General features: G+C 46.6%; 2 protein-coding genes across 4 annotated transcripts in view; one reads left to right on the forward strand and one right to left on the reverse strand.

Moving 5' to 3' along the window:
* Nucleotides 1-3,962, forward strand: part of UBR2 (ubiquitin protein ligase E3 component n-recognin 2) — a 102,421-nt gene extending 98,459 nt beyond the window's left edge. For all 3 annotated transcript variants that reach the window (XM_061146721.1, XM_061146722.1, XM_061146720.1), the window contains exon 47: nucleotides 1,742-3,962. In XM_061146721.1, the coding sequence (XP_061002704.1) occupies nucleotides 1,742-1,883 (142 nt within the window). In that variant the 3' untranslated portion in view covers nucleotides 1,884-3,962. The remainder of the gene's footprint in view (nucleotides 1-1,741) is intronic.
* A 2,871-nt stretch (nucleotides 3,963-6,833) lies between these two features.
* On the reverse strand, nucleotides 6,834-22,088 carry PRPH2 (peripherin 2). Its single transcript, XM_061146726.1, has 3 exons — nucleotides 21,508-22,088; nucleotides 11,155-11,401; nucleotides 6,834-8,378 (listed from the first exon to the last, which is right to left on the reverse strand). Exons 1-3 carry the CDS (start codon nucleotides 22,086-22,088, stop codon nucleotides 8,166-8,168), a joined length of 1,041 nt encoding a protein of 346 aa, XP_061002709.1. The 3' UTR covers nucleotides 6,834-8,165.
* Between the last annotated feature and the right edge of the window lie 5,869 nt (nucleotides 22,089-27,957).

Consider the following 27,957-nt stretch of genomic DNA (forward strand, 5'->3'; position numbering starts at 1 on the left):
CAGAGGCCTGCCTGCTACCCGCCCAGGGCGTCAGCACAAGTGTCTGTTGTCTGTGGCCTCTCCCAAGGCAGCTCCCCTTGCGGTGTGGTTTGCCATTCCCATTGCTCGCCCTCAGAATGCCATGAGGGCCATCATGGTACATAAGGGGGAGAAAATGGGACAGAGTGCAGCTTTTTTCCATGTCTCACTCCAGAGAACTGCTTGAGTGGTCCTGCAGCATCCGCAGCATCAAGCGTTGCAGGGAGAGCGCACTGTGACTTGTGCAGTTTTGTGAGGAGACCCAGTATTCTTCAAGTGATGAAAAAAGAGCAAATCTTAACTGATAAGAGATGCACTTGTCTTACTACATAAGACTCTGGGGGACAAAGACTTAGAACATATAGAGCAGTAAACAGTATTTGAGGCAGTGTCCTGCTCTGGTAGCACCTATTTCATCAAAAGCAATATATGAACAGTAGTTCCTTTAAGCACTATTAAAGAATTTTCAGACCGCTTATTTTTGCCAAAATGGGGTAAAAACCTTAACCTAGATGTAGCTTCCCAGGCTTGGGGAGCAGAAGTTGAAGGCCTGGAAACCAAGGCAAGATAGGTAGTTGGGCTCCCCAGGAAGTTGACTGACTGCAAGGATACACTTGTGCCACCAGCTGATGGCTCAACCTGGTGCCCTGAGAAATGTGAGCTCTTAACGCCCTTAACTTTGGGGTGATTTGTTATATAACCACTGGTAACTGGGAGCTTTGTTTCTGTCTCTTCTGACTTCTGGGTAGTCCTTGCATATTCCAGATGAGTTCCTGGTGTATTTCTTATGACTCTGTACCACCCCTTCCATCCCCCTTCCTCCCGTACCTCCATAAGCACATGGCTGACTCCTGCTGGTCTCAGTCCAGTGCCGCCACCTCAGAGAAGTCCTCCCTGACCACCCTGGCTAACATAGCCTCTGAGTAGGTTTGTCACATTGTCCAGTTTCATTTTCTTCTTAGCCCACGTTATGACCCCGAGTCACTGTGTTTACCTGCCTACTGCCTGTCTCCTGGTCTAAATTTTATGTGACCAGGGACAGTGAACTAGCATATAACAGGTTCTAAATAAACACTGTTGGATGAATAAATGGAAGAGTAAATGAAAAAAGAAATGAGCCACACAGGAAAAAAAAAGAAAGAAAAAAAAAAAAAAAAGAAATGTGGGCTCTTAGGAGGAGGAGCCCTGGATGGAGAGTTGAGAGGACTGGTGCTCTGAGTTGGGAGCCAAGGCCTCAGACGTGAACTCACCAACACCTGTTCTCTGGTTAAGTTGGGCACCAGAGTTATTCATATTTGGCTGCTTTGCTTAAACATTGGATCTAAAAGACGTCCTTGGAGGAACATTTTTACCTGTGTGATGTTTTCATCCTCCCCGCTGCCACTCCCTGTTTCACATTTTACCAACAAAATGGACAATGAATGCATAGTTTTAGCCTCTCAACGTTAACCCTCCTGCTCAACCCCACCCTCCTGTTCCTCACCCCAGCCTGAGTCAGTGTAGTTTGTTTTCCTCTTCTTTTCTGCACTTAACTCCCCTTTAGCTGCTCCGAGCAAATGGTCAGAGCTAACATATTAATAGCCACAGACGCCTGCCAAAGAGAAATTTTGCAGAGGATCTAAAACCAGTAACCTGTTATCTTTTCCTAAACCAGGAAAGGTTGGAGTAGAATAGATTACTATACCACCAAATGCCTCCTGAGTGACATGTGTCTTCTTTCTAGACGGGGAAATCCTTTACATTTGTGCAGAGAACGATTCAAGAAGATTCAGAAGCTCTGGCACCAGCACAGTATCACAGAGGAAATTGGACACGCACAGGAAGCAAACCAGACACTGGTTGGCATTGACTGGCAACACCTATAGCTACTTCACTACCAAATACATGAACTTGGATTTTTGTAACCCAGCTGGCTTTTCGAGAAAGAAAATAGGAAATAGCTTCTTCTGAATTTGGAAATAAATTATTTAAGCTTTTCTCCCCCCCGGTTTTTATTTTTATAGCTTCTGGCTCCAGGAACTGATGAAAATCATTTTCTGCCAGCAGATTTTCTTGCATCCCTTGCTGTGTCCTTCAGACATAACTTCTTGAATTTTCGAATCCAGGAAGGAGCTTCTCTTCCTGGGCTGGACTCAGCCCATTTGCGGGCATCTGACTGCATTTGACTGTTCCCCAGTCATCTGAGCCATGTCACATTACTGAGAGCAGGGAACTCCAGGCCGGAAGCTGATTCAGCAGCAGCAGGAAGCAGAGTGTCTGGTCTTTTGGGGGTCACACTTCCTGGGCCCGCTCAGTGACTCTCAACCTGGGGGCTGGGTCAGTGTCCCCACAGCTGATGGCACCCTACCTCTAAGCAAAGCAGTGTGTTTCAAGTGTCATTCCCTGTTTCCACTGGCTGTGAGGGAGTTGGGGGACACTTGCTGGAGGAGCCTGTGGGAATCCGAAGGGGAGATGGTGGTGTCTTTATGTACCAGCTGATTTTCAGGGCTGTATGGCTGTACAAGGTTGGATTCCCCCCTCTTTTTTTTTTTTTTCCTTTTTGCAAGACTTTTGGCTTTGAGGAAAAAAAACTCATTTTAAAGGGCTTTTTGAGAACTTAGAGTATCCTAATTTTTCAGATAATATATTCTGTTATTTCTAAGACTTAAGTTGAAAGAGTGTGTTCATCTAGAATCAAGCACTTGCAAAAAAAAATGAGAATTCAGTGTTTTGAAATTCCCTTACCCTACCCTTCCAGCAGTTTCTGATGAATTGCTGTTTACCTGCTAGCTCACTTAGTACATTCCTGGGACAGCCTGTGTGCCCAGGCTTTTTATTATTTTTGAACCTTATTCTTACTAAGAGGTGCCTTCCTAGAATGATAGCCGCTTAGTAAAATAGTTTATAACCACGCCATGCCACATACCACTCTTGCGTGATCATGTATGCTAAGAGCTTGGGTACGCGGAGAGTGTTGGCAGATTTGGTGGAGGAATCAGTTCGGAGTCTCTCTGAGGAGGGACTAAGGGATGAATGAATAATAAGAGGCTCTTGGACTTTTTTAGCCAATACAGATAACCGTTTCACTCAGTTTTCTTTGAACTGCGTCTGAAAGTTACATCCTGCTCAGCTTCGCACCCTCCACAGTACACCCAGGAGGAAGGCCAGAAATCCAGATATTCAGCTAAAGTCAGTGGGGATACAGAAGCCACACTTGCTGCTTCACCCGGGGTGGTGTGTGAAGAACCCCTTCCTCTGAAAGGATGAACTTGACCCTTCTTGCCTGGGACTGACTCACCCATCTGAGAGGGCGCTTCTTGCCCAACAGGAAGAAAATCCATGTTAGAGCCCAGTGCTCATCCCCTCTCCTGGCCTTTCTCCCTCTCTGGTGGTGTGGTCTGTGGATGGCATCATGATTTTAATGTTTATTTTGGCCTTGGTCACATCCCCACTCCTTTAGCTTTTAAGTCCAACTTCTTTTGGCTTTTCTTCAGTTGTTAACCAAGCTTAAACTCCAAATAAAACCAGGTTTCTCCCTCTGTAGTAGGATTATAAACTTCTTCACCAAATCATAACAATACTTCAACTTTTGAAACTGACTTTATATAAGCCTGCTGTTAGCAGAGGGTGTCCCTGGATTCCGTTTTCTGAGAAGGTCAGGGAGTCTGAGAGAAAATGAATTTACATCAAGTAGCAACACACACCCTTTTATCTTCTGGTGTGTGTATCATTAAGCTAATTGTCTTCCCCAACTAAGGAATCATCTTAGTCATGATTTGTTCTGCATGTATTATGTTTATTGTAGAAATGTTTATATAAACATGCTTTCCATATCAGGGAAAAATCATATCTGTTTAATAAATTGGCTATAACTTTATTATCTGTGGACAACTTGTAAAATTGGGAATGTATGATATGTAAAAAGTTCAAAGATATCCAAATAAATGCTTTAGGTGTTGACATTACTTTGGGTCTGCCTACATTTCCTTTGTTTTGTTTCACACAGTAAAATGCAGTGGAATTGTCCCCGATGTCACCTTGCTACAAATAAAGTGGGACATCGGTATTAGCTTGAAATTTAAGATGCTTATATTATTAGTGTCAATAATTATGGCTGTTAGCCAAACTATCTTGACCTTCTGAAGAAAGCTTGCTCATCATTTCAGCTGATTAAGTCTCATATTGATTGACTATGACAGCTTGTGACCTTTCTGAACCATCTTGGACCTCAAATCACTGGGAAAACAGGGCCCTCAAAGCCTCTCCCAGCTGGAAGTTGTTTCTAGGTTTAAACTCTTCTTGCCTGTTCTTACCTAGTGATCGCCAGGTCCTCCTTACACACTCCCCAGACACAAAGGAAGCTGCATCCTGCATTTGCAAGGGAGTCATTGCCTACAAGAGGTGCTCTTGAAAATCCTCTTAAAAGGAAAGCATCAAATAGTTTCCATTGTGCTTTCTCTGTCTCCTGGTCATTATGCTGCTCCCAGCTTACTCCCTTCCCTGATCCTTACATCATAAGTTCCAGGATTCATTAAGTCCCTCTGACATGCTCCCTTCTTTTGTCCCTACTTCTGTTTGAGTCTGGCTTATTGAAGTTTATTTTCCAAATAGTGAAATTCACCCTTTCTAGTGGATAATTTCATACATTTTAACAAATGCATACAGGTGTTTTTTTAACAAACCACACTTGGTTTGGTTCCATTGCATCACCCCAAGAAGTTCTCTTGTGCCCCTTTTTGGGCACCTTCCCCAATCATGACCCCAAACAACCAGTAATTTTTTCTGTCCCTTTGTCTTGCCTCTTCCAGAGTGTTATATAAATATATCACCTGTAGCGTTTTGAGTCTGGCTTCCCTCTAAGAAGACTGATGCATTTGAGAGCCATCTGTGTTCCTTCTGATTGCTGAGTCAAGTTGCATTGTGCAGATGTTTACACTGTCATCAGGTAAAAGACATTTGGGCGATTTTTCGTGATTAGGAACACAGCCACGGCAGACATTGCTGTTCGGGTTTTTGTGTGGACCACCTGTTTCCATTTCCCTCAGGTGAAGAACTCAAGAGTTGTTGCATGTCTTAATCTTCTTTATACCAGGCTCACATGACCTTCCCCTTCACTTTGCCACTTACACGCATCCTCTGATTTAGAGGACAAGATACAACACCCTCAGGAATCAAGGTCTAATATTTCCTCACTTCCAGCCAATCTCAAGTCCTCTTAAGACCAGGAGGACATCCTCCCCCTGAACTTGCATGTTATTCCCACACATTCTTAGCCCTTCACACACAATGCTGCTGGCTGCCTGCACTGCCTTTGGATCTGGTAGCAGGTCAGAGGCCCTGATTGTCCTGCACCACTCCACGCCTGCCCCTGGCTAAGCTGCAAACCTGCTGGCCTAGCATTACAGGTGCCTGGAGAAGGAGAGAAGAGGCGGGGGAGTGTGCGGAGCAAGCGCCTGATCTTATTAACCTGAATTGAGGTTACTCAGGGTTTATTGACTGGTGGCTCAGTCCTGGGCTTGAAAATGCTGCAGGAGGCTATGTGGTCTTGAGCTGAGGCCACAGATACTAGGACACCTATTAAATGTTCAGAACAAGTAGCTGTTACTGCTCCTTTACTGTGGAGTAGTTATTTTAAAAACAGAAATCCTAAGATGCTGTCTTTACCTCTCACTTTTCCCCAGGGTTAGGCTGGCAAGACTTGAAAAGCTGAGTTCACCCTTGGGAGAAATGAACTTACACACTGGCCCAAATAAAGAGTTAGGTTAGACACAAAGAAAAATCTGATCCCAGTCTTGCTGGGCACTTGTAGAGGACAAAGCAAGATGGGCAGTTTCCTCTGGGAGCGACCTGAGAAGACTGAGGATGCAGCCCACCTCAGTCAGAGATGCAGTCTGTGTGATGAGAAAGCAGCTATTGGGAGTTGCTGCCTAAGCATTTTGCCGTGTGACAGCCCAGCTCAGGACATTTAGACAAACCCGAGCTAAGGTTTCCCTCCCCCAGTATTCCTAGTTTGCTTTTCCCGAGGGCCCTTTTAAAATAAACACTCGAGATGGAGCTTAGTCCAACTACCTCTTATGTAATAGGTGCTCACTGCCCTGTTCTCTGTCTCCTGACCTGGGATGAAGGACCGCCCTTCCACTGGCTCAGTCCACAGCCCCAACCCCACCCCACCCCTTTCTATTCTGGGACCTGTAAGTCATAGACTGTGAATTTACTCCCTTTGTATGAGCGCATTGAAACCGCCTCCAGTGGTTTCATTTCCCCAAGTGGGAGGTGGGATGCTGAGGGAGCTTCCTGCATTGTGGCTCATGCCTCCTCGTCCAGCAGATTGTCATCTGCATGTTCTTAATTCAGTACACCAGCTCCGGGCTCCCTACACAGTCTGCTCTGAATCAACTGATATTTATTGTAGAGTCTGTTCACCCTTGATCCTCTCAACAGCACTCAAATTCTGACCAGAGCAGGGGAAGGAAAAAAAAAGATTTGGAATTTTTGCTTAAATCACTAAATTGAGATTCCACATACTAAAATACTAAATTGGGTTCTGGTCCAAATACTAGGAAATGTTGAGATTATCTGGATAACCTGATGGTCCCTGTTCTTGCAGATCAGAGGTGAGGTGACACCCAGGCTGTTGAGACAGCTCCCTGATCATGAGCAGTGCCTCCGTTCAGTGTCAGGATTCATTTGGTTTTGTTAGCAAGTATCAGCAAGAATCAGGGATCCTGTGCTAGACACATACATTTAAGACAAGCATTTAACAAAGGTAATTTTTGTATAATATAATTTTTAATGTCTATTGTACAGCTGTCAACAGCATCGTCAAGTGCGCGGGCCTAGAGTGGCATTTTCTTGATGGTTCTCAGCACCCCTGGGAGGGGAGAGCTCCGGGACCCTCATCCGAGGGCTTGACTCCCTCAGTGTTGTCCACATGGATTGTTCTGTGGTCTCCACAGTCAGAAGTCTAATTGAATTCAACCTGGGACCAAAGTCTGACAGGCTATTCAAACATCTTTGATCTGGTCTGGGAGAGTTTGAGCCCCAGCACACAGCCCAGGCAGCACCAGAAGTCTTACTATCTCCACACTGAAGACTCAGGACAGCAATGAAATCATTCCCTCCTTCCCCTGAAAGCTTCTTTTCTCTCTTTTTCCGGAGGGAAGTGAAAACTTTCGCAGTTACTAGCGTGGGAAGAGGAGAAATCACAAAGAATCTTCAACGCAGAGGTGTTCGGGAAGTACCCTTTGCAGGATGGATATTTGGGGGAAGAAGCAGGACAGAGCTTGCAGAGGACTCCACCCTCCACTGTGGACAGCTCGTGTTGTCTGGGGCTGTCACAGCACCTTTTGGGCCTCCCTGGGCCCACCGGAGGTGAGGCCCGGTCTCCAAACGGTGGGCTGTTGCCTCATTGTTGCTCCTCTGCCACAGACCCAGCGCTTCCACGGACAAGCCCAAGGAGGTCATCCGCCACGTTCTCTGGAACCTGCCAGCAGCCCCACACCCTCAGCCCGTGGCTCACTCCTGGCCAAGTGCTGAGGGCTTGTGAAGGTGACACCAAAGCTGTGTTTTTGCAGGGGGATATAACCCCCTCTCTTTAAATTCTCTTGCCTCGTGATTGAGAATTCCTCTTTGGAGCCCTCAGTGCTTTGGAGAGACCATTACTCAAAAAAATATAATTGTCCCTGACTGTCTATAATTACATAAAATGGCTGATCTCTCAGTCTTTGCATTTGAAAAACCTGACAGCATGTCCAGTACATTCTTCAAATTCCTAGGCTTAAAGTGACTCTTGGGATCTAGAATGAAGCAACTTGGAACTCACCAGAATGGCCAACTTGTGAAAGGAAAGCAGCCCTCAGGTGTGGCCAGTAGCCTCCGGGTGGAACTGAATTCCTGTGACTGAAGACTCATCTGCTGAGAGGCCCTCCATGAGTCCACCGTGAGGGTGTGTCCTAGGGCAGTGGGGCTGAGCAGGACTCATGCACTCACAGTTTGAGACGTTCATTCAACTGAGGTTTTTAGGGGCCCTGAATATTAAATCCCACCATCCAGAAGAGCCTCTGTGAGACGGCCGCCCTCTTTGGGAGAGTCTGATGGGATTGGGGGTATCCGAGGTTCCTGGAGTCCACTACTTCTCAGTGTTGAGAGGGGAGGGGGCCGAAGGGCCGTCAGCCTGCCGCCGGGGCCTGGCCTGCGTCCTCGCCCTCAGCTTCCACCTGGTTACCCTGGCCCAGCTTCTTCACGCTCTCCAGAAAGGCCTTCCAGGTCTCCGGCACGCTCTTCTCCAGAAGCCAGCCCTCACTCTCGCACTCAGGGTCCTCGGGGTTGGCCATGCCTTCCAGCGCCGTGTGCAGGTAGCGCAGCCCAACGGTGACGGTCGCCTGGTGTGGGGAGAGGAGACTTACAGGAGCAGGGAAGTGGCCGGGGCAGGGGTGACCTAGAAGCCACAGGGGCCCTGCAGACAAGGCTCTGCTGGGTCTGAGCTGACGAGGGCCTGCCCCAGCCGTGCCTGAATGCTCGAAACACCTCCCGCTGCCCCCGCCTCACCTCTGGCCCTCTTCTCCTCCCTTCCCGGTCACTCCAGGTTGCTTTGGATCCTGCCCACCCGGCCTTTCTCCTTGCCAGTTTTACCATGTGCTTCTCTGCCTGGAGTATTAGGGGTGTCCCTCCCCTTAGGTCTCCCCTGTCCTGGGGAGCATTAATCCTGGGCTCTTTTTCCATGCCCACCCCTACCTCATTCCTAGCACATCGCTTGGTACATATTGGGTGCTCGGCAACTATTTGCTGGACAGAATAAAAAGTCATCTTTTTTCCTGCAAACAAGGTGATAGATGGTTTCCCTCTACTTCTGTTATTTCTGATTAGTATGGGGATGAGTGGGTGATTGGTTTGGATTTGTTCACCGGCAGTCACTGCTACAGACTCTGGTGCCAGAATGCCTGGATTCAAGCCTCAGCCCTGGCACCTAGCCAGCCATGTGACCAGGAAGCCTCAGTTTACTTGTCTGGTTTGCAGATTTCCAGATGAAGTACCGCCTGTTCCACGGGCACGCTGTGACACTCCATTGTGTGTGGAGTGTGGCACCTCGTGCAAAGCAAGGATGAATAGGAGTGTCAGCTGTAGTTGGTTATTAGGCAGCATGGTAAGTATTCTTTCTACTTTTCTAACCCTGTATTGTGTTGGCCACTTGCTTCTACACGAATTCCTGCTTCGCTTGCCCTCTTCCTTTGATGGTATAGCAAACTCCGTGAGAGGCCTAGGCCCACTAACAGAGAACATCCACCCCCCGAGGGCAGGAGTGGCCTTGATACATCTTGTTCACCTGCTGTCCCAGCCCTAGAAGGGCACCCCATGGTGGTAGGGCCTCAGTAGACATCTGTGAATGAATGCTCTGGGAGTATTTAATAATTATGGTAGTGCATGATATTAGTAACTAGTAGTTTTAGGGTTTTGTTATAATTATTGTTGACTGAATGTTTAATAAGATATTTTTACAGTGGAGAAAAATCCCTCCTCCAGGAAGTCCTCCTGGTATCCATGTGCCCATTCTGATTCTTTCCTTCTTTCCTCAAGAAGGCCTCCTGCCACAGTATGAATTTTGCACTAGTAGTAGTATTGAGGTGTCATATCCTCACTGGATTGTGAAACCCAGGAGGGCAAGACTGAGGGCAGAATCTTATCAGCTCAGCCACTCTTGTGTGCATCGCAGAGTCTGCCCACTAAAAGCCTCAAGCAAAAGTCAGGGGCATGCAAACTCCCTGTTCCCAGTGAACTGTTCCTCTTCTTAAGCAGTCACTAGATTTCTGGAAAAGTGGGTAAGCAGAGAGGCAGCCAGTGGAACTCAGTTTTCCCACTGACTTCAGTTATACTTTCAGTCTTCTTTTAATGGCTTTTCAAGGGATGCAATCTTCTAACCTTCTATCCTCATTCTACCTTCTAACCTTTTCTCCTCATTGTACCCACTCATTCCTAAGACTCATTCCTAAGATTCTGCCTCAAGGAGCCAGGGACCAATAAATCTCCATGAATATGCTTGCCTCTGCTTCAGTGTGAGAAGAAGGCCTCCCTCCCCATCTCATCCCCCATCAACAGGCAGTTCAATCCCTCTGGTGTGATGTGGTGTGTTAGAAGTGGTGTGTATCAGATGAGAGCACACCTACCTGTGAATTTCCATAGCACTAAAGATAGACTTAGTTAAAGGAAACTTTCAGTGAATCTTCTTTGATGGGCAGTTTCCTCACCTAATATTTCTGGTTTTGTAAATTTAGCTTTCGTAGGCTGGGTTTCCTGCCGTCAGCTCAAAGCAGGAGCCCGTGAGTCACCCTCTGTACTACCTCAGTTTACCCCTCCTTGGGCTCTTGTTCAGCACCCAGGACAGCACCCAGCACTCAGGTGTTTGAGCTTATTTCTTCAGTGAATGAATGAGGGCTTGCTACATCCAAAGCCCTGCAGCTACAGAGAGGAATTAAACCTAACAGATGATGGAAAATGAACCTAGAGATAATCAGAATACCAGGTAAACTGCTACCAGAATTTCAAGAGAAGCACAAATCAATGTGCCTGTAACTGCTGTTGCCTCCCAGTAGCCCCAGAGCTAAGTGCTGTCAGCCCCCTGTAACAGAGAGGTTCAATAAGTTTCTGAGACCTCAGGTGCAAAAAGTGGAGACACAGGATGAACCTCAGAAACATTCAAAGTAAAAGAAGTGAGACATAAAAGGTCATATATTACATAATTCTATTTATGTGAAATGTCCAGAATAGATAAAGCCACAAGGACAGAACAAAAATGGGTGATTCAGGGGCTTAGCGGGAGGCCTGGAGGGGTCTGACTGCATAATGAATATGAGTTTTTTTGAGGGGGTGGTGAGGGTATTTTGGAACAAGATCGAGGTGGTAGTCGCACAACACTGAATGTACCAAATGCCTCCAACTTGTTCACTTTAAAAAGATTGATTTCATGTGCTATGAATTTCAACTCTTCTTTAAGTGGTAGGACAGAAACAAAAAGTGGAAGTGCCAGTGTTCAAGCCTGGGCCTGCCTGCATGCCAGCAGAGGGCTGGTTCCCAGGAGGGAGCCCAGGGCCCAGCTCCACCCCATGAATCCCAGTGGGGCAGGTGAGTCCCTCTCGTCTTGCCCCCTCGTTGACCAGGGCCTACCTCAAAGAGCCAGACAAGGAGTGTCACAGCGCCTATGGTGTTCATGAGGTTGCTGTAGTAGCTCAGCAGGGCGGCCCTGCAGCCACGCAGCCACAGGTTGAGTTCTTCCGTCTGGTGGTCATAGCTGTAGTGCGCAGAGTTGTTGGTGAGCTGGTACTGGATGCAGGGCCGCGGTGAGTTGGGGTTGCAGCAGCTGAAGGGGACGCCGTCCACCAGGTACCGCCCATCCACGTTGCTCTTGATGCGACTGCAGAAGAAACAGATAGATGGCTTGAGACCGGCCTCCTGGACTTCTCAGCAGGTGCCAGTTTCTCCCATCCCTCATCTCTGAAAATCTGTAATGTTCATTCACTCATTCTAGAGAAATAATTTGCTGTTCGTCAGCTACATGCCAGCCAGCTGCTATTCCATCTTCAGCTGCTATTCCAGCTGCTGAAGATGGAGGAGTGGCCCAGAAAGCCAAGGCCCCAGCTTCCTGGAGCTTATGTTTAGAGGGTTGAGACAGATGATAAACCAAGAAGCAAGTAAGTAAGGAACATATGTATTCTAGCCCTTGTATAGCAATGGAGATTCGACAGAATCGTAAGACATTTCAAAGACTCTATGGACCTGCTGATCCTGAAATACCCTGGAAGCCTGTGAGCAACCTTTGGTAAAACTGAGATCCAGAGTGCTGTTCACTCACACTGCCCGAGGGTAGCCTATTAGAGGTTCAGTGTTTCTTCAAGATCCTGGGGTAACTATCAGTGTAGATAGGAAGGAAGTCACAGGAGGGGGCATTTAGACAAGAGCGAATCACATACATGAAGAATGTGTTCATTCTTTTATTGCCTGTTGTTTTCACCCAACTGAACACAAGATCAACACGAGCACTGTGCTCCTGGAACCTATCATGTGTGTCAGAACATGGATGTTGCCCTGTGGACAACATTTGACCCCAGTCTATGGAGCACCACATCGGTTTTTATAAAGTCCGAAATAAAGATTTATGCAGAATATCATCCAACAACTCTATGTGCTACCAGGGCCTGGCATGCAGTGATTTCTTGGAGCCGTGCCAGGCTGGTAGGATGAGAGCCACAGGAAAGGTAGTAAGTGTGAGACAAGGCTCTGCCTGGCATTCGTGACCATCAACATTAGCGCCCAGCCCCTTCTCTAACCTCATCTCCTCCTTACAGCTCTGGGGACAACCAACGCCCCCTCTGGCCAGATCAGTTCTGTCCAGCAGATGTTTCCAGAAGGCCTGCTCTGGCCCTGGGCCTTTGCAGCAGGGGCAAGGAATGAGTCTTTGCCCATGGCTTGCTCTGTATCCACACTGAGCTCTGCCCCACCCTTCCCCGCTGGGTGGAAGAGCCTTATTTACCTGAAGGATGCAGCTTGCACAACTTTCACATTTCTCTATTTATATTTGGTTAGAGCACACCATGCATTCATGGTGGGTTCAAAATTCAAAAGGGGCAGGGACTTCCCTGGTGATCCCATGATTAAAACTCTGCACTTTCACTGCAGGGGGCACAGATTCAATCCCTAGTCAAGAAACCATTATTCTACAAGCTTCATGATGCAGACAAAAATTTTTTTTTAAAAATTATGTAGCTGCACACTTAAGATTTGCACACTTATGTGCACATTATCTTGAGTAAAAAAATGGGGTTTTTTAAGTTAATTTTTTTTAATTGCAAGGCATTATTACATAATAACAGCAGACTTGTATGACATAATAATAGGGAGCATGTAGTTCATAATAGAAATTATTTCCAATGTTCATTGAAATGGTAATTAATTATACTCTTAAAAAGATGTTCAAGAACTTCCCTGATGGTCCAGTGGTTAAGACTGTACTACCAATGCAGTGGGCCTGGATTCAATCCCTGGTCAAGGAACTAGATCCCGTGTGCCACAACAGAGGTTGACAACCCTGAGTGCCACAGCTAAGACCTGGCATAGCCAAATAAATAAATAAATGTTTTTTTTAATTTTTAAAAAAATTAAAAGATGTTCAGGGACTTCCCTGGTGGTCCAGTGATTAAAACAGGTTCAGTCCCTAGTCAGGGAACTGTGATTCCACAAAGCTCATGATGCAGGCAAAAAAAAAAAAGAATTCATGTAGCGGCACACTTAAGATTTGCACGCTTGATTATGTGCACATTATCTTGAATAAAAAAAGATTTTTTTTAAAGTTTAATTTTTTTTTAATTGCAAGGCATTACATAGTAACAGCAGACTTACAGCATAAGAATAGGGAGCATGTAATTGTTCATAATAGAAATTATTTCCAACAATATTCATTAAAATGATAACTAATCATACTCTTAAAAAGATGTTCAAGGGCTTCCCTGGTGGTCCAGTGGTTAAGACTGTGCTCCCAATGCAGTGGGCCTGGGTTCAATCCCTGGTCAGGGAACTAGATCCCACGTGTCATAGCTAACACCTGGCAGGGCCAGATAAATAAATATTTTTTTAAAAAACTTAAAAGATGTTCAGGGACTTCCCTGGAGGTCCAGTGGTTAAGACTCCACTCTTCCCCAGCAGGGGGCATGAGTTCTGTCCCTGGTCAGAGAACTAAGTATCTGCATGCCACTCAGCCAGAAAAAAAAGAGAAAAAAAAAAGATGTTAATATTTAGCTTCTAAGTAAAATCTCCTGAATTCAAAAAATTCTCCCACTCATTCTTGTCTCTTGGCCTCCAGGTGCCCTCACTGTGGCCAGCTCTGTCTGTCCTTCTACAGAGGCCTCACACGTGGACAAGCAAATTCAGATTTTGCAAAAATTCTTCCTGTTTGTTTTGTTTTTACCCAAATGGTCACATTATATTGACACTGCCTTAAACCATTATTTTTTCCTTAACAATACCTTGGAGATCTTTTGTATCTGTCAGGGGGGAGTGTTCTCCAGGTTTTAATAAGGTGCATGGTGTCCCCATTGTGCAGATAGCCCATGGGGTACTATCGAGTTCCCTACTGATGGACATCGGGGATTCTCCCAGTTTTGTGTTAATACAAGCATGGACTGGGTCAGTTCACATACTGGAACTGTATCTAGAGCATCAGCTGCTAGGAGAGGAGTCTCTGCCTCGGGCCCATCCGTGGTTGCACCCGAGCTCTGCTGTCTCTCTTCTGGGGGATTGTACAGTGACATCTCCACTGGCCACACCCACACAAGTCCTGTTTTTGATCTTTGCCAAAACCTGATAGATGAAAAATAATATCTCCAAAGTTGTTCTAAATTTCTTTTTTTTTCTCATTATAAGTGAAATTGGGAATCTTTTGATATGTTTTTTTGGTTTTTGGTTTTTTTTTTAATATGTTTTAAGATCCACTTGTGGTTTCTTTTCAGTGAACTGTCTGCTGATCGGTTTGGTTAAGACCATACCATACTGCACAGTGTGGCCTCTGGTTCCAGAACAATCCTCACCTGGGTCATGGCGACCATATTTCCACCTGCCCTGCAGTCCCTGGCCTCTGCTTCATGGACAGGACCCACAGCACAGCTGGCCCTGGATGCACAGGTGGTCTAGGACTAGGACCATGATAAGAGCAGGACAGCCTTAGTTTATTCCAGATCCATCCCTCTGGACCAGTTCCTTACCCTTGTGGGTCTCAGCTTACTTATCTGTAAAATGGACTTGACAGGATTGTGTGAAGGGATCCATGTAAAAAGGCTTAGAAGAGTGCCTGGTACATATTAACTGTGCAGGAAATGTGGACTCCTGGGCTGGGGCTGGGCCGGGCGACAGAACAAGAGCTTTCACAGGAGCCTGTGTGTTCTCGGGGAGCAGCTGTGAGGTGGAATAGACCACTCTACTCCGCTGGGGAGCAGTCACACATGAACGGGTGGCGTGGGCCCTGCCGGCTGTGGAGCAGAGGGGGAGCCCCTGCTGTGACCCAGACCTCAAGGGCAGAGCTCCCCACTGGCCCTCGGCTGGGGCTGGGCGGCATTTGTCCAAGGACAGGAGGGGTCGCTGCCGAAGCTCACCTGCACCAAGCGTCTGGGAGCAGCTGTCTGAACAGCCTCGTGAGGCACCAGGCTCCGCTGGCTGAGGTGGTCCCAGTGGGGGGACAGGAGCAGGGCTCCCAGCCCTGTCCTGAGGGGCCAGCTGCCCCCACAGCCCTAGTCCCCAAATGCAGATGCTGTTCATCCCTCTTTCTGACCTGCAGGCAGCCTCTGGAACCCACTCCCACATGGGCCGGCCCCAGGGTCCCCATGGAGCGCAGTGGGTGAGGGCACAGAGAGCTGGCCTTTGAGTCCCAAGTCTGCCTGTGTGAGCTGCGGACTGTGTGAGGTAGGCCGATCAGGGACTGTGCGGAGGGTGAGATGAGGCAGTCAGCAGATGCCCAGGACACAGGCTCTGAGAGAATGCTGCCTCCTCCCCACTCTTGGCCATCTGGGGGGACCCTGCAGCACACCGGACTGTTCTACCAAGGAGGAAATGGGGCCCAGAGCAGCGCAAGCCCTCACCCAAGTTACACAGGAAGTGGAAGACCAGCCCACGGCAGTTTCCCACCTCTCCCCTCAAGAGTTTCCTCAGAGTCTCCAGGGCCTTTCTGCCTGTTGGCTTTTTCTAGCTAGAGAAGTGAAAGTCACTCAGTCATGGCCAACTCTTTGCGACCCCATGGACTATACAGTTCTCCAGGCCAGAATACTGGAGTGGGTAGCCTTTCCCTTCTCCAGGGCATCTTCCCGACTCAGGGATCAAACCCAGGTCTCCCGCATTGCAGGCGGATTTTTTACCAGCTGAGCTACCAGGGAAGCCCTTTTCTAGCTAAATTTCCTAGAAAGGTGTGAGTTCTCCCCACTGTTCCCTGTCCCAGGAGCCCTTCCTTGTCGACCATCACCTCTCCTGCGCACTCTCCAGGTTTCCCTCAACTGGGGTAAGGCCTGCAGACCTGCCTCATCCTCCCTGGGGCAGAGCTGTGTCTCCTCAGATTGGGGCCTAAGGAAAGGCAGCTCTGGCCTGATTGGCATTGGGGTTCCCCCAGCCTAGGACCTCTTGAGGTCCCATATCTCTGGAACTGGCCCTCCCTTTCCCTCAGGAGTACTGTCTTGTTTACTTCGCACTTGCCCTGGTTCCAACCACAGATTAAGGCTCCACTCACCCTCTTAAGACAAAGTCAGGCAGAGGAGAGCTCCTTAGTTGGTGAGCTGGCTATTTATATCAGAGTATTTCCCAGGCTACAAATCTCTGCTCAGGGCTCACCAAGGGTTGTAGGGGTCTTGATTAAGGTAAGGCTTTGTTCTAGCTCACTGTCTCACAGCCAAGATACAATTTGGGAAAGTCATCACATTGGAATTTTCCTGGAAAAAACAATATAATTTAGTAGGTGAATTAATAAACCAATAAGGAACACCAAATGGAAACAAGCAGGGGAGGGGAGAGGAGGGATCCAGGAGTGTAAACTGATAATGAGTCAGTTCCCAGCCCGTGTGCCAGCTGAGTGACATCTGTGGAACCTTGGCAAATCGCTTGACCTCTGAGAGCCTCAGTTTTCTCACCTGAGAGATGACAATAAAGTCTCTGACAGTGGTGTGGTGGAGATTAATTGGGTTAATACACATAGAGAACCTGGTATACAGCAAGTGCAGTATTAGTATTTCTTTGAAAGGCAGGGGGAGAGGAGGGGCCCAGCCTTTACCAAGGAAGCCCCAGTCTGAGAGGAGACACTGCGCTGCTTTCAGGGAGAACTGATCTGATGAGAGATCTAGACCAGCACCAGAGAGTCCAGTCTCAGCGGGAGAAACAGACCTGTACTTGGGGAGCCCCAGTCTGAGGGGAGACACAGCCTTGCCCTCAGGGAGCCCCAGTCTGAGGGGAGACACAGCCCTGCCCTCAGGGAGCCCCAGTCTGAGGGGAGACACAGCCCTGCCCTCAGGGAGCCCCAGTCTGAGGGGAGACACAGCCCTGCCCTCAGGGAGCCCCAGTCTGAGGGGAGACACAGCCCCGCCTCAGTGATCTCCTAGCCAAGGTCCAGAATTTTCTAGATATCTCTTAATTGTTTAGGAAGAGTTTGCCGTCCTGTGGGTTCTGTGGAAAGGACAGTAAAGTGCGAGAGCTCGGTGCCAGCTTCTCCCTCAGACTGAGGGCCCCAGGCCAGGCCTTCCTGGCTTACAGTTCCCTCAGGCTGACGGTGCCAAGGCCTCTGAGCATCTTCATGCTCTGCCTCTCACCCCATGACCCTGAAGCTCATCTCATCATGAAAACAGGAAGAAACCTTAAAGGAATGATTATAGGGACTTCTCTGGTGGCTCAATGGTTAAGACTCCATGCTTCCCCTGCAGAAGGCACAGTTCCATCCCTGGTCTGGGAACTAAGACCCCACGTGCCAGTGGCGTGAATAAAAAAAAAAATTATTATTATAAACTGGTTGAAGACCTCATGTCCCACCTGGTGCTACAGCAGCACCCTAGCGGGTGTTCTTGCCAAAACTGAACCTGAATCCAGCCACACCTTAGCCCCACTACTTGTTTACACAGGAACACAGAAGACAGAAGAACACGTTAGATGACAGCTCTTGGTTGTAACGACCCCAGCCCAGAATGTGAGGAATTCTGCAGGACAAGTGGCTGACTTCCTCCAAGACGCACATGGCATGAAAAAGGTAACTGTAAAGAGTAAGAAAGGTTGTTAGGAGACCTAACAACCAAATGCAAAGTGTGATTTAGATCCTGATTTGAACAAGCCAACTGTAAAAGGCATCTTGAGACAATCAGAGAATACTGAACACAGACAGGGTATTAGATGATAGTAGTGTTAGTGGACATGATTACTATTATGCATCTGTTAAACAAAAACAAAAAGGCAGAAAAAACAAACCCTCTTTATCTCTTAGCAATTCTTCCCAAAGTTTTTACAGAGAGGAGGATACAATGCCCTGGATTTGCTTCTTAATACTCAGACCAGGGAAAATGTGTGTTTTGGAGGAGCGAGGGCAGTACTGATGGAATGAGAAAGGGAGAATGTTTACATTTATCAAAGTAAGGTGATAGGTACATGGGGATTTCTTATAATCTCTCTACTTCTGTGAATGCTTGCAATTTTCCCTAATGAAAGTTGAAATGCAAAAAAAAAATAATAATAATAAAAGCAGTTCTGGTTAAGAACTACAAATCTATATCCCAATTCCTTGCTCTGAAGACTCAAGAGTCTCTGAGGGAGGTGGCATTCCTGGATTCCTCTGAGGACACCACCACCCACCCACCCCCCAGTTGTAACAGCCCCCTCCCCGGCTCAGGACCTCTGAGCCAGGGAGGGAGAGAGAAAGTAAACACAGGAGAATGGAACACAGTCCTGTCCCGGGTGCCACTGGGGGGCCTCATGATGATCTGAGATCCGGGCACAGAAGGATGGGAATCCCACCACGATCCACAGGTGTTTGTTGAGCCTGTATCATGTCTGCCTACACCTTCCACTGTGCCTCTGGAGAAGGAAGGAAAGAACAAGACAGAGACAGGAGGAGGGACGACCTGAGGCAAACCAGCCCCCTCCAGAGGTTTCAGTCATCAGGGAACAAGCATTCACCTAACGCCTGCGAGGTGGAGTGGAAACGGCAGAGTGGAAAGAGCAGACTCAAGAGCTGGCCCTCCCCATAGCGGGACAGCGTCCCAGCAGAAGGAGCAAGCGCTGACACCTGCTGCGACATGGATGAAATCTGAAAATGGTGCACTGACGGAAGAAGCCAGACCCCAAAGGACAAATCCCATATGATTCCATTCAAAATGAAGTGGCCAGAACAGGGAAGCCTACAGAGGCAGAAAGTGGAGTAGTGGATATTTGGACTTCGGGGCAGGGGAGGTCAGAGTGAACACTGAAGGGTGCAGGGTTTCTCTGCAAGATGATGAACACGTTCTAAAATCAGCCTCAGTACTGGCAGCACAGCTCTGTGAATATATTAAAACCCATTGAATTGCTCACTTTAGATGGGTGAGTTATGTGGTGTGTGGAGTATACTGTCCATAAAGCTGGTTTGTTTGTTTTCCAAAACTCTGTCCTACCCCACCCCCAGTCCCATCTTGCTACTTCCTGCTGTGAGATTTTAGGAACATCCCTTAACCTCTCTGAGGCTCAAATTTCTACAAAATAGAGATAACAACAACTAAAAATAATACAAATCCCCCAGGAGAGGTTTTGTGCCCACCAAATAAGGATACATTTCCTCCCAAAAGCCCCAGCAACATAGCAACAGGACAGGTTCAGGTGAGGGGCTGGGGGCGGGTCAAAGGCTTGTAAACTCTTGTAAAACATCTTGCATTAGTCCACTTGATTTCCATGATCAGGAGCCTTCAGGAACCAACCATTGACCTTAAAGATTTCTGTGAGAAATCTCCCCAAACCAACCATCTGTCCATGCTTGGCTGAGCCCACAAGTGCCAGGCTCAGTTAAGGATGTTCAGTTCCTCTTAATGTTGTGACCAAGTGTGTGTGTGTGCAGCAGAGAAAATTTTTCCCAAGTCAGTGGAGTTAGGATAGTTTCACACCAATAAGTTGGTATGGGGCACTGAGGTGATTTTGATCAAGTTTAATGCTGGCCTGACCAGTTGGATATGCCGACCACTGGGAGTGGAGCGGCCTGGGACATTGCTCTACCCTGGGACAGAAGGGGATTTGGGGATTACAGAGAGATCCTGTAAGTCTTGTCAAGGACTGACCCTGCAGAAGACATTCAAGGAAAATGACAGAGAGGATGAGAAACCCCTTGCTGCCCATCACAAAAGCTGGTTCTACCATCAACTCCCACTCTCCCCACTCTCCCCAGCCCCTAGAACTCTGCTTGTCCCTCTGGCTTCACACCCTTCTGGGGTGACATATATAAATCATGCCACTTTGTGCCATCTCTGCAGACCTGTCCCCTAGGAAGGGCAGAGTGGTTTACAAGCCTCCTTGATGAGGGATTTATAGAAGTAATCCCCTCCCACAGAGAAAATACAGTCCCAAGCAGTGACCTTCATTCTGACTTCCCTTCCATCTGGGGTTCACCAGTGTTGTCTGGGCTTCACCCACATCCTGCAGCCAGTGTGCCCGTGTCGTGGGTGCATAGCCCCCTAACTCACCAGCCTCACTCAGAGGATAAATCACCTGGGGGATCAACTGAACCCCTAGCCTCAGCCAGGGAATGGGGAGCGTCGGACAGAAAGAAGAGGTGGGGGAGAGTTGCTGACTCTGGGCTGGCCAACCTTTCCCCAGAAAATGACTCAAGGCTCAAATGGTGGGTCTCTGGGAAGAGGGGTATGCCAGGGTCAACACAAAGGGTGAGAGTCTCCTCTTGAACATTTCCTTACATCCCCCTCAGGATTTTACTTTTACACAAGCCAAGAACACCTCAGAAACACTTTATCAAGTTGCATTATTATTACTTAAGTAGTAAACACCAGCAGATATTTATTGAGCACCCATAGTTTACCAGGCTCTAGACAGAGCTAGGAGGTAATCCCCAAGGTTGTATATTTTGGTGCCTTCATTTAAAAGATGGGCAAATAGGACTTCCTGGTGGTCCAGTGGTTAAGAACCCTCCTGCCAATGCAGGGGACACAGGTTCAATCCCTAGTCGGGGAAGATTCCATATGCCGCAGGGCCACCAAGCCCATGCACCACAACTACTGAAGCCTGTGCACTCCAGAGCCTGTGCTCCACACAGAAGCCACCCAGTGAGAAGCCTGCACACCTCAACTAGAGAGTAGACAGTAGACCCTTCTTGCCGCAACTAGAGAAAGCCCATGCACAGCAACGAAGACCCAGCACAGCAATAAGTAATTTTAAAAAGAGAGAGATGGTCAAGCAGGGGGCCCAAGGTATCAAAGGCCTTGTCCAAGGTCACCATCTAATGAACAATAGAGATAAAGCTAACAGCTTAGACCCCCTGACTGCCCCCATCCTCTGCTTTTTCCACCATATCCAGGGATAAACACTTTGAGAATGGATGCTCAAGGTTGAAAAGTTGGAAAACATGGGAACAGCCCAGAAATTTATGCTTGTAGGACTGAATCCATTCACTTTGAGTGAATGAGACAAGCAGCCAGATACTGTCTCAGTATATGTGACCCATCCCTCCTGTATGAAGCAGACACAGTCCTGGCTGGGTCTCCCCTGGCCGTCTGCATTCAAGCTGCTTCTGTAACTTGACACTGTCCTCCCATCTTAGCCTAACATTAGGTTGAACATTGCTGCTAATTTTATAGGTAAAAAATGATAGAATATTGACAATTCCGTATGTCTAATCAAGTACACCCTCACACACACACCAGTAATAAGTTGTATACCCAGAGCACCCAATGGGGAGGGAAAGGCACTGAACAGGGGGAGTCAGAGGCTGGGGTCTCTGTGCCCTCTATCGCTCTGACCCCAGGACTGGAGGCCACTCACTCTTTGACTTCTTTGGAGGAAAAATCCAGATAGCGGTTGCTGATCCACTGAATCTCAAACCAGTCCCGAAAGCCGTTGTTGCCACAGCACTTGAACTCAATCTGCAGCATGTCGATGGTCTTCTTCATGAAACACCGGCCCGGGGTGTCCGTGTCCCGGTAGAACTTCATGCCGTTCTTGAGCCCGTGGGCCAGCGTGCTCTCCAGCGAGCCCCGCAGGAGGAAGCAGCAGAGGGCCACCAGGAAGAGGGTCACATTGAAGAGGACACACACGGCCAGGTACGGCTTCAGCCAGGGCTTCCACTTGGCGTACTTGGCAGGGTCCAGGGCGTCATAACAGATCTTGCCAGCCAGAGAATTGAAGACACAGGATAGCACCCCCACCCCGATCAAGGAATTGGGCACAAAATGGCTCTCAGAATTGTTCATCACATCGCTTCTCTTCCGGAGTTCAATCTTTAGAAACAGCCCTAAGCCGAAGATGATGATGCCAGCCAACACAGAGAACCAGTTCATGAGCCAGAGCCCTTGGGCCAACTTGACCCGCTTCTTCTGGTCAAATTTGACTTTCAGCAGCGCCATACTTGCAGGCTGCAGTCCGGGTAGCCTCCCACAGCACAGCTCTCACTCCTGACCTCAATAAGCCTGGAGGCTGAAGACTCAGGGCCTTGGGAAAGGTGCAGACGGTCCAAGCTGCAGGGAGCTGCTCTGGGGGCTGCCCATGTTGTGCCCCCTAGCCTGGGACCCCTGTTAACCTGCGAGTGGGAGCAGGGACCTCAGAGTCACAGTTCATGAAGGGGCCAGTCCTCCCCGTCGTCGCTGTAGCTCCCTTCCCAACCAAAGAGGGACAGCCTGAAGGCTGCAGATTAAAAGTGGGATCCACAAGACATCTTGCTAATCTCTTTAGCCAGGTTCATCCCATTAGATAAAGCCGTGCCAGTTTCAGAACATGCTCAAGAAGCGCCTCCATGGACACCCTGGAGCAGAGAGCTCTGGGTTCAGCTTGGAGCATCAGGAGCAAAAAAGACAAGACTGGCCAGAGGAATGGGCTTCATCTGCAAGTCTGCCTCAGATCAGATCATGTGTCTCCAAACTCCTTGAAAATTTGAAACATTCTAATGGGTGGCAAAGAGTTGGACTTAGTAACTAAACAACAACAAATGGACAAAAGAGATCATTATCCAAGTTGAAAAACAAATGACAGATTATGAGAAAACATTTGCAACATGTTTAAAAAAAAATGAATGAATAAGCATTAAATAAAAATAGCTGCCACAGTTCCACATCTTAAAAAATCAACAATCAACTGAAAAAACAGGCAAAGGAAATGAACAGGTGATTTATAACAAGTGAATCTGGAAAGTCCAAGGATCTGGAAAACATGTCAATCTAAGTAGAACGAATGGGCATTGTAGTTAAAACAACAATAAAAGACCAGACTTGACCCATCAAATTGAACATCTGTCAAAATTCTGTTACCAGTATAAACAAAGATAACAGAAATGAGATGTACATCCTTGATGAATCTGTAAATTTATTAGTATTTTTAAGTAATAGATTTTATTTCCTAGAGCAGTTTTAGGTTTACAAAAGAATGAACAAAAAATACAGGGTTTCTAAATACTCCTTTCCCCCAACCAGTTTCCCTATATTTATTTAACATCTTACACTTGTGTGATACATTTATTACAACTGATGAGTCAGTTTCTGTATGTTATTAACTAAAGTCCAGAGTTTACATTAGGGTTAACTCTTTGTGTTGCACGGTTCTATGGGTTTTGCTAAATGCATAATGGCATATTTCCACCATTATATCATATTAGTGTTAGTGTTACTCACTCAGTCGTGTCAGACTCTTTGCGATCCCATGGACTATAGCCCGCCAGGCTCCTCCATCCATGGGATTCTTCAGGCAAGAATAGTGGAGTGGGTTGCCAGTCCCTTCTCCAGCAGATATTCCCGAACCAGGGATTGAACCCTGGGCTCCTGCATTGTGGGCAGAGTCTTTACCATCTGAGCCATGAGGGAAGTCCATCATATAACATCATATAATATTTTATCATTATTATGTCATATAGTATTGTGCAGAATATTCTCACTGCTCTAGATAGCCTCTTCATTCTTCTCCCCTCCCTGCCCAATCCCAGGCAGCTACTGTCTCTATAGTTTTACCTTTTCCATGTCATATTGTTAGAATCATACAGCATGTAACTTTTTCAGACAGGTTTCTTTCCCTTCACAATATGCACTTAATGTTTCACCATCTTTTTGTGGTTTGATGTTGTTGTTCATTCACTAAGTTGTGTCTGACTCTTTGTGACCCCATAGACTGCAACATGCCAGGCATTTCTGTCCTTCACTGTCTCCAAGAGTCTGCTCAAATTCATGTCCATTGAATTGGTGATGCCATGTAACCATCTCATCCTCTGCTGTCCCCTTCTCATTTGCCTTCAATCTCTCCCAGCATCAGAGTTTTCTTCTGGTGAGTCGGCTCTTCACATCAGATGGCTAGAGTACTGAAGCTTCAGCTTCATCAACAGTCCTTCCAATGAATACTCAGGGGTAATAGCTCATTTCTATTTATCATTGGATAATATTCCATTAATATGAATGTGCCATGGCATGTTCACCATGCCCTTTAATAAAAGGGCGACTTGATTGCTTCCAGTTTGGGGCAATTATAAATAAAGTTGATACCAAAACTCTGCTCTGCCAGTTTTTGTGTGGACGTAAGTTTTCAACTCATTTGGGTAAATACCTAGGAGTGCAATTGCTGGATCATATGGTGAGACTATGTTTAGCTTTGTAAAAACCTGCCAAATTATCTTCCGAAGTAGCTGTACTATTTTGCATCCCCACCAGCAATGAACGAGAGTTCCTATTGCTCCACACCCTAGCTGCATTTGGTGTTGTTAGTGTTCTGGATGGATTTTAGCCATTTTAATAGGTGTGTTGTGGCATCTCGCTAGTTTTCATTTGCATTTCCCAATGGCATACGATGCAAAGCATCTTTTCATATGCTTATGTGTTATCTGTATATCTTCTTTGATGAGTGTCTGTCCAGTACTTTTGCCCGCTTTTTTTTTTCTTTTGCCCACTTTTTAATTGGAATATTTACTTTAGATTGTTAAGTTTCTGCAGCCATTTGGGAGAGTAATTTATCTATCTGTATTAAAATTTTAAGTGCACATTCCCAATGATAATGCAATTCAACTTCTCAAAACAGTCTATGCATAAGGACAAGGAGTTTTAAGAACAAAACCATCTTGTCCTCAAATTCCAGTCCACTGAATATTAAGGAAGTTTCCATGATTAGAATAAGAGGCGCATGAGCTCAAGGTAGTAAGAGGGTCGAATCTCCAACCGGGAATCTCCTTTGCTTCCTTCTGTGTTGATTCTGATAGATTCACCACCTACACATTATTTAAGATCTTCTCTTTAAGTCACTAAGTAAAAATCAAAGGAGTATTTCTCTACACATAGAGGAGGTGTGAGAACAAAGCAGTGGGGGATGATTTTTATTTTCCCTTCCAATGTAGTCACCTCAGCAAACAAAACATTTATTCCATTGCTAGACCCAACTTTGAACTCCAATTTGGGACTGATCTCTGAGACCAGGTTCTGAGCCTTATGGGGAAATCAGCCTTGTTATTTTATTGTCAAACCACTTCTCGCAGCTAAGATTCAGCTTCTAAATAGCTTTGGACTCTCAAAGGATTTCAACTCTTCATCATCGGAGACACTGAATAGAATGTGCTGCAAAGTTCTCCCTCCGCCTAAGAGAGGACATTTGGACAACCAGAAATATGACCATACTCATACCCCATATGCACAAAATCTGAGGACAATTGTTCCCAGAGAAAAGGGACCTGGATGATTGTGAAGCTATCAGAGTATCTATTAGGAGCACATATGCATATGAGAAAATCAAAGGGAAGGAGAAGGAAGATTTGACATTGAAAACAGAAACAAAAGTTTAAAATAGCTCTGCAGGGATAAACCAATTAGTCAAGGACCTTTTTCTCCTCAGATGACCCCAAGGTGTACACCTTGAGGAGGGGCGCTGTGGAGTAGCGGCAAGTCTATGGTTGCCCCCTAGTGGCCCAAAAGAGAATGACCTCAGTGAATCAAAGAGAAAGATTTCGGCTCTCAGGCTGGAATCACTCAGGATGTTAAATTATGTAGAAAGGCAAGACAGAAAGGACACATCGGACATGTTCCTGGCCATACTGTTCAAGTAGGAAGCAAGGCAGGATGTGATGAGGAACGAGCCAAGAAAAGCAGACTGCAGAAGAAAGATGCATCTCTGGAGGAGGACAGGGAAAGCTGGCTATATCCCCCACTGGACCAATGGGTGTAAGTCTAGACTCTGTAAATCTATTATAAAGAGAATAGCATAAGTTAATTGAATTAGGAGTGATTAGTTTTCCTTCCTTACTGTTTTCTTTAATGGAATGAAAATAAAGAAAAAAAAAAAAAAAGAACCCAAGAGATCTTCTCCCTGCATTTCCTACCCAAGGAAGAATGAAGCACACCTTGGCTCTTTGAAGAATTAGCTGATTCTTGTTTTCTTAACCTATCTCCCTTATCATTCTGACTCTTTACTCAGTGCTCTTTTTCCTTTTCCCTTCCTTCTTCTTTTCTTTCTCCTTGTTAAATATATCATACATAAAGAGCATAAAGAATAATGTTCATTTACTACATAAAGGATGAAACTGCAAAATCTTTTCTCATGAATCTTTGCCCTCCCTCTTTCAGAGATAGTCCTGGTTACTCCTCACAATGAAGATCAAACAGGGGACTTTCCTGGTGGCACAGTGGGTAAAAGTCTGCCTGCCAATGTAGGGGACAGGGGTTTGATACCTGATCCGGGTAAGATTCTACATGCCTCAGATCAGCTTAGCCCATGCCCCACTTACTCCTGAGTTCCTGCTCTAGGACCCACAAGCCGAAATTACGGAGCCCGAGTGCTGCAACTAGTGAAGCCCAAGTGCCTAGAGCCTGTGCTCCACAAGAGAAGCCACTGCCTGTGTACCCCAACGAAGAGCACCCTCCACTCGCTGCAACTGGAGAAAGCCTGCTTGAAAGCAACAAAGACCCAGCACAGCCAAAAATAAATAAAAATTTTTTAAAAATACCAAGCAGGACCATTGGGACCAGTTTAAACTTGAAAACTCCATAATGAACACAAGCTCTGACTTGATAAGAATGAACAAAGCAAGACCATAAGAACTATTATGAAAGAATATTTTTAGGAAGAGTTAAATAGCAAGAAAATGTCCCTCTGTGACAGCCAGCTAATTACTCACTTCTGCCTCTGTAGTGTGAAAGCAGCCACAGGCCATAAGTAAACTAATGAGCATGGTTCTTTTCCAATAAAACTTTATTTACAAAAACAGATGACAGGCCAGGCTTCACACACCAGCTGTAATGCCTGCTCTACAGCAGCATTGTTCAATAGAAATATAAAGCAAGCCACATTTTAGATGCTCTTGTACCCAGTTTAAAAAAAAAAGGCAGAATTAATTTGAATGTCATCTTCAAAATATTATCATTTCAACATGTTATTAATAAAATATATTAATAAGTTACTTTACATTTTTTCATATTCAGTCTTCCAAAGCTGCTGTTTGCGTTATACCCATGGCACATCTCAGTTGGGACTAGTCCATTTCAAGTGCTCTGTAGTCACACTCAACTAGTGGCTACTGTACTGGACAGTACAGCTCTTTATTTCTGAAACTCTGATCAAACATAGGTATGATCTTGATAAAAACAATCAGCAAGCCAGGAATAGAAGGAAGCTACCTCACCAAAGGCTATGGTTTTTCCAGCGGTCATGTATGGGTGTGAAAGTTGAACTGTGAAGAAAGCTGAGTGCCAAAGAATTGATGCTTTTGAACTGTGGTGTTGGAGAAGACTCTTGAGAGTCCCTTGGACTGCAAGGAGATCCAACCAGTCCATCCTAAAGGAGATCAGTCCTGGGTGTTCACTGGAAGGACTGATGTTGAAGCTGAAACTCCAGTACTTTGGCCACCTCATGTGAAGAGTTGACTCATTGGAAAAGACAGGGCAGGAGGAGAAGGGGACGACAGTGGATGACATCACTGACTCGATGGACATGAGTTTGAGTAAACTCCAGGAGTTTGTGATGGACAGGGAGGCCTGGCGTGCTGCGATTCATGGGGTCACAAAGTCAGACACGACTGAGTGACTGAACAGAACTGAACCTCACCTCACCATAATAAAAGCCATATATGAAAACCACAGTGAAGTTCAGATAACGCCAATAGGGAGGTGAGGAAGTGATACAGGAAGGAAGGCTAATAAGGAGTGTGCTATGAAGCTGGCTTCCACCTTGAGGAACTCCCCCAGGAAACACACCTCAGGATTATTCCCTTGACGGAATCCTGACCACCATTTAATTGGTCCCAGAGAGCAGTGCTTTAGC

Source organism: Dama dama, chromosome 7, assembly GCF_033118175.1.
Source record: "Dama dama isolate Ldn47 chromosome 7, ASM3311817v1, whole genome shotgun sequence".
NCBI lineage: Eukaryota > Metazoa > Chordata > Mammalia > Artiodactyla > Cervidae > Dama > Dama dama.